General features: G+C 48.1%; 1 protein-coding gene across 9 annotated transcripts in view; it reads right to left on the bottom strand.

Moving 5' to 3' along the window:
- Positions 1-2,999: 2,999 nt before the first annotated feature.
- ZBTB16 (zinc finger and BTB domain containing 16) overlaps positions 3,000-11,340 on the bottom strand; it is a 199,007-nt gene continuing 190,666 nt past the window's right edge. For all 9 annotated transcript variants that reach the window (XM_075909813.1, XM_075909809.1, XM_075909815.1 and 6 more), the window contains exon 7: positions 3,000-9,472. In XM_075909813.1, coding sequence (XP_075765928.1) covers positions 9,243-9,472 — 230 coding nt within the window. In that variant the 3' untranslated portion in view covers positions 3,000-9,242. The remainder of the gene's footprint in view (positions 9,473-11,340) is intronic.

Here is an 11,340-nt window from a genome sequence, read left to right as displayed (position 1 = left end):
GGGGGGGAAGCTCAGGGGGGCAGGAACCAGCTGGCGGGGAGTCGGGCTGGCTGGAAGGAGGTTAGGGGAGCGGGGCTGGCTGGGGGGGAAGCTCAAGGGGGCGTGAACTGGCCGGGGGGGGAGGCTCAAGGGGGCGTGAACTGGCCGGGGGGGGAGGCTCAGGGGGGCGTGAACTGGCCGGAGGGGGAGGCTCAGGGGGGTGGGAACTGGCCGGCGGGGAGTGGGGCTGGCCCGAGCACACGCAGGCCCCAGGGCACTGCCTGTCCCACGCACGGTCCCGGTGGGGCGCACGGACGAGTCCGGCCCTGGCAATTCCAGCCCGCCCCGGCCCCGCCCCCCTCCTCTCTACTGCGTGGTTGCGTCCTGCCCGGTTGGTAGACACGCTGACGCAGCGTGAGCATGTCGAACAGCCAGGCAGTTCGCAACTACGTCCCGATACTCATGATAATAATAAAACGTAATTAGAGAAGACCGGACATTTCTACGTCTGGTATTTTCTCAATTTGTTTCCCGGACAGAAAGCTCAAATACCCGACTGTGTGGGTCGAAACCGGACACCTGGCGACCCTATTCCCTCCCCCAGCCCCAGACTGGGCCTGGCCACTGCCTGCACAGCCGCTGGGACTGTATAAATATGGCTGGGGGGATTTAATGACGAGCACAAAGCTTTTTCATGCTCATGCTGTCAGGGCCCCTTTTTATCCATTAGATCATATCTGGGTCAAAGAGCACATAAGGATGGGAAGCCCTCACTGTCACACAAAGCCTATTCAGCAGGGTCGCTATTCACTCACCTCTTCTCACCCATATCCATGGGGCACATGACCCACCCGGAGCACCTAAGCCTCTGCTTTGATGTCCGTTAGCAGAAAACTGCTATTAAATGTTGTTTTAAAGACGGAAATCTCCCTCCCCTCCCATCTGTCAAGAGAAAGCTCGGGCTGGAAGCGTGCATCGGAGATACGCACTTGGCCCGCTGGAAGGGGCTGCAGAGAAAGCTGAGCCAAGGCTGGAGGGGGTGGGGATTGCAAAAGAAACCCCCTCCCCATAGAAGCACGCACTAGCCCTTTGAGACAAACAAGTGTGCTTCGGCCGCCTTCCAGCACTCAAGAGACCCCAAAGGAACCACAATATCAGAGGTGACAAGCAATGGTCCCTCTCCTCTTTTCCATCCACGTGTGGATTTTTTTCCCCCCCATTCCAGTGCAGAATAAATTTGTATGGGCACCGAGGCGTGTGCAAATGTGCACCACCAGTAGACACACAAAACCAAGCTGTGGGCACGCTGCTCAGTAGCGGGGCCGTACCGGAATCTCTCCTGAGCAGCTACCCAAGCACCCAGCTCACAGGGAACCCGGGCGGCAAGGCATCAGCAGCGGCAGCTCCCATGGACGCAGCCCCGAAAACAAGCCGCCCATGGACCCAGGGCACAGGCTGTGCTGTGAGGGGAGGTTCCCCCCTCCCCTCCTACAGCCCTGGCCTCTTGGACCTACGAAGCTGAGCCCCCAGGGCCAGATGAAGGCGTGCGCCCATATGTTTTTAAATGGTCCTTCACCTTCATTTGCAAGGGAGGAGGGACAGTTAGCATTTCACCACACAGAAGTTCAGCAGCTTCTTTTTGCTCCTCCTCACCAACCTGGCCCGCATTGCAGCCGGCCTTCTGTCTAGGAGAGCGGGTAGCATCCACCCGGCTGCTCCGAGCCCTGTGGGACACGGCGATGGAGCAAAGGAGAGGGAAGTCAAGTCTTAGACGGTGAGCTCATTGGGGCAGGAACCCTCAGTGACTCTGGGGCAACCCTTGGCTCCATGGAGGCTGATGCTGGTGGAACCTGCTAGCTGCTCGTGATCCATGAGTGATGCTCAAGAACCTTAGAACCGAAGACCTGCTCTGTTTCAGTGCATTGGCAGGGGCTGATGCCTGGTGCAATTAGTACTGTTAATTGCCATGGTAACGTCACTGTTCAGGTAGTTACATCAGAGAATAACCTGCCAGCTCTGTTTTACTGTAAGATAAAACCACGGTGATTTTGATCACGAGTTGATCCTCGTTCTCCGACCTGGATGGGTGGTCAAGGTATCTCTATGGTTTGAACAGCTGCACCCGCTGTGTGTGGTAAGCCATCTTCTCTGCAGCTGTGGGGCATGCTTTCATAGCAATGGAGAGAAACATTAGGAATGGCTACCGTGTTAGCTGATGCACCAGGAATTCACCTTCCAAACTAAATGCTGGAGCTGCTACAGGTTGAGCGGAAGCTCCCAGATTCGGCAACAGGAAACGCACCCATTCTCTGCTCTGCCTTACTCTGTGTCTGACCCACCTGTGCTTTCTTCAAGGCTCTGGGCAAATTGTATGGGCCAAGACTTCTAACCCAATTTATGGCACCCATCGTGAAACACAAGGGGGTGTGCACAGAACATTGGGGAAAACCAGGCCCTTTTAAAAAGCATCTCATATTGGGCAGCCCCCAAAAAGGAGATCATTGGCAGCTCTGGAAAATCTTGGCTTAGGCAGTGAGAGAGACTCAGTTTTTCCACCCAGGAAATGGGAAGAAGTTTTAAGTGGCCACACACATAGTACAGTGAACATGTGGGTGACCAGAAATGAAATCGGAGACCCAACTATCATTTCTCTAATTGAGTTGTCTTGAAATGATTCATGGCGATTGTTATATCGGAAACACTTGGGTCAGGGAAGAGCCCTTAAGGTCATTCACATACTATCTCAGCTAGTTGAAAAGGGAGCTAGCAGTAGTTCCAGCTGCCAACTTTAGCTCTGTTTGAGGCTGACATCTGCTGGTATAAGGAAAAAACAAAAATCTCTCCTGCACTCTCTGGAAAGTGAAGGCCATTTGTATGGAAATCGCATCAGCCTTCCAATCCTGTCCCTTATTTCAGTCCTGTTCAATGGGGATCAGGTAAGGTTTTAGCTCATGCAATGGATTTCTCCTCTTCCTGGCCAGAGAAACATCCGAGTAAAGAATAGGAGGAGGAGACAGCAGGCAGAGACGACTGAATTAACTTTATTATTTTTTTCTAACTGCAGATTCAAGGTATACAACTGAACATTGCTATTTTTCTTATGAGACTTATAAATAAAAATACAAAAAATGTTCACTACAAAAAAATCTACTGTTAGTAGGATGTAAAAAATATTCTCTTTGCTATAGAAGGCACGAACTTCACTTAGTGACACATGGAGAGAAAAAAAACCTGCAGCAGTAAATTCTTTTTTTTTCTTTTTTTCTTTTCCTCTGTCAGAAACACTGAAGTTTAACAAAGAAATGCATCTGAATCTACACAGAATGAAGGCAGATGCGGAGAGCTGCAACTAGGAGACATCACAATTTTGGGATTTTTTTTTCCTTTTTACATTTTTCGCTAACTGCATCTGTGGCTAGAGAACAGACTCACAAGCAGTGCTGCAAAAGAAACGAACAGAACGAGAAAACAACAGATTTGTACAAAAAATAGTAACCAATAATCTGAAAAAAACCAACAACAACAAAAAAATTGGGCACCTTCTAAAATTAGGCTAACAGGAGGTGCTGAGGTAGACAGAACTATAACATCAATTAATTAAAAACACTATTTTTAATACAGAGCAATCTGACTGGCACTTGTGCTGTCACGACATAAAAGACAAGCAATGAAAACAAGCCTTCGTTTGCTTGGTCCAGCAGGGCAGTTGGTCCTCAGTGCTATAATATACATATATATAATTATATATATATATGGATAGAAGTCATGGAGCTTTACCATGGCTTCTTAGCCTTAGAAGATCATGCATACGTAACACTATGTGAAACAAATACTATGATGCACATCAAAAGTCTGGTACGCTGCATGGAAGGTTGTCATGGGACCAGAGACTTCTCATCAGCCACAATCATTGGAATGATATCTGAAAGTTGTATGTTGGAGGTGAATTTGCTGCCTTTTTTTTTTTCCAACCTCTTTTCTGTGCTATGGTTAAAGCAGTCTTGGAAGGACGGTCACAGAAGCAGATGTTCCAATGCACGGGTAGGGGAAGAGGGGACAAGGGGAGAACAAGACACGAGAAGAGTGAACAATTAATATGTTCTCATCTTGCCTGAGGAGTTTTCACTCCACAAAATTTCTGGCCTTTACATTTAGAACATCCCAGTGACCCGATTGGACACTTTTTGGGTCTGGTAGAAAACCAGCTGGTGGTGAAGTCAAAATGTGCCAACACCTAGGATGGGAGGAGGAGAGGGTCCTCCAGTGGAAAATAAATCAAGCTGGAAAATTAGTAGTTTGTTCCATTGTCCCATGACACGCCCCCTCCAGCCAGCAGTACCAATTTACTGCCAAAAGGTACCATATACTTGTAAGAAATCGCAGCAATTTTTTTTTCTTTTAAGTGTGAAAAAACTGTTTCCAGGCACAAAGATTCAACAAGCCTTTCTCCAGAGTTGCATCCTGGATCATACTAAATCAGCATCTATCCTGCTTCCCCTTCCCCACACAAAGCAGCAAAAGATATCATGCATGTATGCATTTATATATATATAATGCATAAAAAGGGTCTTAATGCTGTGAGTTGAGAGACAACACTGATATTATTCCCAAAATGATATCAGACACAGCCAGGTGTAAGTTCAAAATGGATGATGTGAACAGCGTAACGTGTGAGTGTACAACCAGCTTTCTGCTTTGCATCTGGAAAAACGTGTCGATAGAACCATGTAAGGCCGTTTCCATTCGAATTCACAAAGAACGATATACTGTAGTGAGCAGTGCTCATAATGGTAACCGAATTATCCAACTGACCAACAGCGCAAAGAAGCGATGTTGATCTGAAGGTGAAACTGCACGCTATACTACCCCCCACCCTGTAAGACTGCGCTCTCTAATGGAAGGGGTAGTGAAGGGAGAACACGGATAGATCCCTCCTAATTCTAGACCTGCTTATGTTTGCCTGAGCCCCATATTAAGCCTGTAGCCCTGTCTACTTGTGTGTGTGTGTGTGTGTGTGTGTTTGTGGTGTGCCACTGAGTCACTGGACACGCATCCCAACATTCAACAGCAAATAATATCTTTTAGATTGGCGGGTTGAGGAAGAATTTGCTTCTCTGCTGTGAACAGTAAACACAGATGATGGTTTCCCAGGAGTAGTGAAACTCCAAACAATAAAAAGAAATTATTGTTAAATCACCAACATCTACAGTCCTGCCTGTCCCACCCTCCCCCTTCCCTACACCTCGACTCTTAGCAGATGGAAGCAATCTGCACTTGACAAGCACGTTTGCATACATTTCCTGCATGTGATTTTGAAGCTGCATGAGTTTGATTTAGTACCATCCAAGGCTGCAACACTGGATTACAACAATACTGCATGATTTAATACACAACCGCACGCACAAAAAGCATACACACGCACACGCACGCACACGCACACACAATTCCTGTTCACATTACAAAAGGAAGGGCAAGGTCCTGTGGAAACCGACACAGGGACTAACAAATATTACAAAAATATTACACTTTGTAAATATCAGTTCAACCCTTTCAGCTCGGTGAATGGGGGCCAGGGTGGATGGGAAGAATGAGTTAATTTTGTGGAACACCTTAAACATTTTTGACATCAGTTTTAGTTTTGAGATAGAGATTATCTCATGGCCATCGCTGGCTAACGCAAAATTGATGCGTTAGTGCATATTTATTTCTCTGAGTTCTGCCCGAAGTGATTTTATACTCACATTTTTCACATTATAAACAAGACTCTACTGTTCTATTCACATATTCAAGTTTAACTCTTTCCTTTTCAAAGCACTAAATCTTCACTAAACCTTAAGTTACCTTGCTCCACTGTCACATGAAATTATTTCCCCCAGTTTTAAGGCCTTCAATTTTTTTCCCGACAGTTGAGACAAGGTAGGGGATAGGGTGGGCACAGCAGTATAATACCCCTCTTTTTTTCCCTTTACTTCCATCTACAAAATACTTCCCTAACTTTTTTTGTTTAATATAAATGCAGCTAAATTACAACATAATATACAATTGCAAGTAAAGCATGAGATGAAGATTGAAATGACATCACAAAGCGAACACAAATATTGCAAAATGTGCTTTTCATAACTGCAAAATAAAAACAAAAACCAAAACACAAGAGGTAGCTTTCAGAATCAACGACCCCAGCTCCGTCAAGGCCGGCCGTGAAAAAAATACCAATTTTGGTAATGATAATGCACAAAAAACACCGTAAAATTGCTTTTGCGGCTGCCATGGCACTTTTGCACTCTCATCGAGCACGCGATTCGTATACCGCACGTCACCGATCTGCGGCATGGCCTTTTGAACAACCTGTTCATTTATTAAAAAACCCAAAAAAACTCCAACCCAACAATAAAAGCTCATGAGGTCACAAAAAAAACGAGGTAATTTCAAGTAAAATGTGCTAAATAGAAATATTCAAAATTAAAACAAAGACAATAAAACCCCAAAGTCATACACAAAGAAAAGCCATCTTTTAACCATTCGCTCCTTCATAGCTTCCTGGACAGAGGGCTGGGCAAAAAAATTAATTTCTATGATCTTGTTTTGGAACGGGGGGGGGGAAACCAAAACCAAATGAATTTACCCATTCAGAGCAAAGCCTCTGCAGTCAGAACAAGGATGATTTCTAAAGGGCTCTTGCTTTAAAAAAAGAATACCATTGAATTGCTAGGCGTGGCATCAGCAGAGACAAAAAAGTGAGCGACCCAGCAGCATGATACATACAAAATCCGACACCTGAACTTGTGAATTACTCCCCATTCTTCAAAATCGGACAAATTTAGGTCAAACGGACAGGTAAGCATTTAGCCAGCCTGAGTCGCTGCGCCGCACTGCAAGCCAGGAGATATACTGCATGTGTTTGCAAGAGGAGCAGATACAAGCTCGGCCATCATTCCTTCAGACCCCTGACAATACCCAGGCACTAGGGGGCAGTTGAAGAGCATTTGAAGACACGCTTGTCCAATCGCTGGGATTTGACAAACCGGCTGGAAGATTTGCCCTTTCCATCTGGTTCTAACTCCTTCCCCTCAAGAACAAGCCAAAAAGAATGAAACACATGCACAGAAAGGTCTTTGGTCAGGAGAGAGGGTCGCAGCCTAGAGGCAATTTTTAGAGCCAAGTTGTAAGTTCTGGAACAGACTGGCTTCCGCCTAAAAAACCCAAGTAGCTTGGATTATAGTGGTATTCCCGGCAGCACTACTTGGCTGTCAGAGGAGTAGCGACCATTGATCAAAACATCCACTGCAACTTTCTGTGCATGAAGAAGAGGCTCAAGAGCTGTCAGCATCCCATCGGACTAAGTGACAACGCAACCACAACTTTGCTAATTGAGGAGCGTGATCGAGGGGGGGCTCTCTGACTGCATCCTCCACGCGAGGCTGAGAAGTCACCCTGCCTGTCCTATGCAGCAGGATAATTATATCCTAGTCTAACTCCCCAGCCTGCTTCCCACTACCAGGCATGCAGGCCATCCTGGGCACACTTCAATTCCATCACTGCAGTTATTTAGAATAGTTTCCTTCCAGGTGAATTTTTCTTCAAATTCATTTTCTCCAGAACAGGTTTAGTTTTGTTTTCAGATGTCATGAATAACCTGGAAACATTTCCAGGAATCTCGTTGCCATCGGAAACACGGCAGCCCAAGGGGCAGAGGGGGAAACACCTTCTAGCCGAGTCCAGATTTGTTTTACTTATGCCCATAGGGTGTGATATGGAACAGCCTTCCCTTAGCTGGAACGGAGCAGGGACCCAGCAGCCTTCTCCCTTGCATGTCAGAGCAGGGCAGAGTAACTCTGTGGCCAGGGACAAGCCTCCCACCCAGGAGGTAATGGGTGAGGCACCTGCATCCCCACCCCTCAGTCCTGGTGTTGCTGGCTGGGAGAGGAGGCCCAGCACATCTCAACCTGAGGGAAGGTGGACTTCCATCATGCGGCATGGTCTTTTCACAGGGAACGGGGGCACAGGAGGCCCATGGGCAGCATGGCACCCCCTGTGGCTATCTGGGCTGCATCCTGCCCCAGCTCTAGGATGGCCCAGGATGGCACATTCTATTGCTTTCTTCCCGGCTGCTCTCTGAGAACCATGCCCCGCCCTGAACTGCACTGTACCCACCGGGCACCTGCAGTCCACCTGGCACGGGTGCCCTGCTGGGAAGGCCTCCTCGCACTCAGGCCCTGAGGAAAATTCTGGTGGTGCCCTTCACTTCCGCCAAGCTGTGCCAGATGGACTAGGAATTCCGCATGCCCGACGGGAGACACCACGCAAGGGTGATCAGCATGTTCTGAAATTCAGGGTGTCTCCAGTTGGGCAGGCAGGAAAAAAAAACCCCAAACCTCACGGGGCTTCCCAAGCCACTAGCAACTGGAAACCTCGACGGCAACACGGCCTGCCACATCGTTAGCGCAACTAGCAAACTTCCAGTCACCCACCTGCCACGCTGCACATCATCTGCCCTGGCTAGGACGTATTTCTGGGTACCCCAAACAGGGACGTCTGAGCTAATTTGCAGGGGAACTCCCCGAGGGGGGTCTTAACGACAGGCATTATACTGCCACCGACTGGGGAGGTTGTTCAGGAGGCAGCTGAATGAAGGGAGGTGCCTGAGTACATGTCTACACCACAGTGGCTGCAACAGCACTGCCGTGCCGTCGTACAAGGGGTTTTCCCGCCATACTCAATCCATCTCTCTGAGAGACGAATCCTGCCAACCTAGCCACCTCCACACCTCAGGCCAGGTCCCTCTCCCCACAACATTCGGGGTGCAACGTTTTTCACAGCCCTACGCAACCTCGGGAGGCGGCCATTTGAAATGTACACAGGGCCTGAGCAAATTCAACGTACGTGGCAAAAATCAAGGGGGAGAAAGTCAAACCTGGAAAGGAAAACCTCCCACCATCTCAGACCCTAAAGCCTGCCCTGGACGGACCCTCCCCTTCCCCAGAGTGTCATTTCACCTGCTCTTTTCCGAAGCCCTTGGCGTGCGTAGTCACAAAACACTGTGAACATTTGGCTGTGGCTCGATTCGGAGGTGTTGTCTCACCGACTGCACGGAGAACACACAAAGTAAAAGAGGGAATCATTCCCCCCTCCCCCGTACAAACACCTCACAAGCCAGAAACAAAAGCGGAGAACCCTTTCAGTACACAACAGAATTAAAAGGCCATGGATGATGCATTTTTTTGCCCAGTCCTTCCTGACTTAAATCTCCCCCTCCTCCATGTCCCTTAAACATAGCAAAGGTAGAGATAGGTCTTCTCTATCCTCCAGTCGGTGGGGATCTCCTCTGGCTTGTGGCCCTTCATATGTTTCTGCATGGCAGACAGGCTAGGACAATACTCCAGGCAGATAGTGCACTGGTAGGGAGAAGCGCCGTTGTGGGTCCTGAGATGTTTGATCATGGCGGAGTAATCTCGGGACCGCTGGTGACACAGCTTGCATTCAAAAGGCTTTTCACCTGGCAGAAAGAGAGAGAGAGAACAGAAGAGTGAAGCAGCAGCCACGCCGACTTGTCTGCGATACTTCCACGGCCGCCCGCCGCTGCAGTATTAGCAGTGTTGTCTTCAAGTCGCCATTGTCAATTCCAAGTCGAGTCTCAAATCACTACAGTTCAAGTCTCAAGTCGAGTCTCGAGTCCCTAAAGTCACTTTCGAGTCAAGTCCCAAGTCAAGTCTCAAGTCTTAATTTAAAAAATGTCAAGTCACTTTTGTACAAGACATCAATATCGGCATTTTTGGACCAAGTCAATTTAACAAAATTAGGAACTCTCAAGTCAAGTCTCAAGTTTAGTCACCTCGACGACTTAAGTTGGACTCGAGTTCAAGTCGTGGGAATCGAGTCAACAACTCTGAGTATTAGGGCTGATTAGGCTGGAGTCGCGTGTCCGTTTCTGGGCGCCACGTATCAGGAAAGACGTGGCAAAACTGGAGAAGGGCCCGAGAAGAGCAACAAGAATGATGAAAGGTCTAGAGAACTTGAGCAATGAGGGAAGGCTGAAAGAGGCTTGTTTAGTCTGGAGAAGAGAAGACAGAAGGGAGGCTGTGGAATCTCCATTGTGAGAGATATTTAAGAACAGGTTAGGCAAACACCTGCCAGGGATCACGTCACTGGTGCTTGTCCTGCCGTGAGGGCAGGGGACTGGACATGATGACCTAGAATCATAGAGCTGGAAGCGACCTCAGGAGTCATCAAGTCCAACCCCCTCCCAAAGCAGGACCAACCCCAATTAAATCATCCCAGCCAAGGCTGTGTCAAGCCAGGACTTAAACACCTCTAGGGATGGAGATTCCACCCCCTCCCTAGGGAACCCATCCTAGTGCTTCCCCACCCTCCTAGGGAAATAGTTTTTCCTAATATCCAACCTAGACCTCCCCCACTGCAACTTGAGACCATTGCTCCTTGTTCTGCCATCCATCACCACTGAGAACAGCCTCTCTCCAGCCTCTTTGGAACCTCCCTTCAGGAATCATAGAATCATAGAATACTAGGACTGGAAGGGACCTCGAGAGGTCATCGAGTCCAGTTCCCTGCCCCCGTGGCAGGACCAAATACTGTCTAGACCATCCCTGATAGACATTTATCTAACCTGCTCTTAAATATCTCCAGTGATGGGGATTCCACAACCTCCCTGGGCAATTTATTCCATTGTTTGACCACCCTGACAGTTAGGAACTTTTTCCTAATGTCCAACCTAAACCTCCCTTGCTACAGTTTAAGCCCATTGCGTCTTGTTCTATCTTCAGAGGCCAAGATGAACAAGTTTTCTCCCTCCTCTTTATGACCCCCTTTTAGATACCTGAAAACTGCTCTCATGTCCCCCCTCAGTCTTCTCTTTTCTAAACTAAACAAATCCAATTTTTTCAGCCTTCCTTCCTAGGTCACGTTCTCTAAACCTTTAATCATTCTTGTTGCTCTTCTCTGCACCCTCTCCAATTTCTCCACATCCTTCTTGAAATGCGGTGCCCAGAACTGGACACAATACTCCAACTGAGGCCTAACTAGCACAGAGTAGAGCGGAAGAATGACTTCTCGTGTCTTGCTCACAACGCACCTGTTAATGCATCCCAGAATCATGTTTGCTTTGAAGGAAGTTGAAGGCTGCTATCAAATCCCCCCTCACTCTTCTCTTCTGCAGACTAAATAAGCCCAAATCCCTCAGTCTCTCCCGGTAGGTCAAGTTCTCCAGCCCCCTCATCATTTTGGTTGCCGTCTGCTGGACCGTCTCTAATGTGTCCACATCCTTTCTGTAGTAGGGGGCCCAGAACTGGACACAATATTCTCGAGGCCCCTTCCCATTCCAGCATTCTATGATCCTGGTAGGACATC

The sequence above is a fragment of the Pelodiscus sinensis genome, chromosome 26 (assembly GCF_049634645.1).
Source record: "Pelodiscus sinensis isolate JC-2024 chromosome 26, ASM4963464v1, whole genome shotgun sequence".
Lineage (NCBI taxonomy): Eukaryota > Metazoa > Chordata > Testudines > Trionychidae > Pelodiscus > Pelodiscus sinensis.
This window is presented reverse-complemented; position numbering and strand designations above follow the sequence as displayed.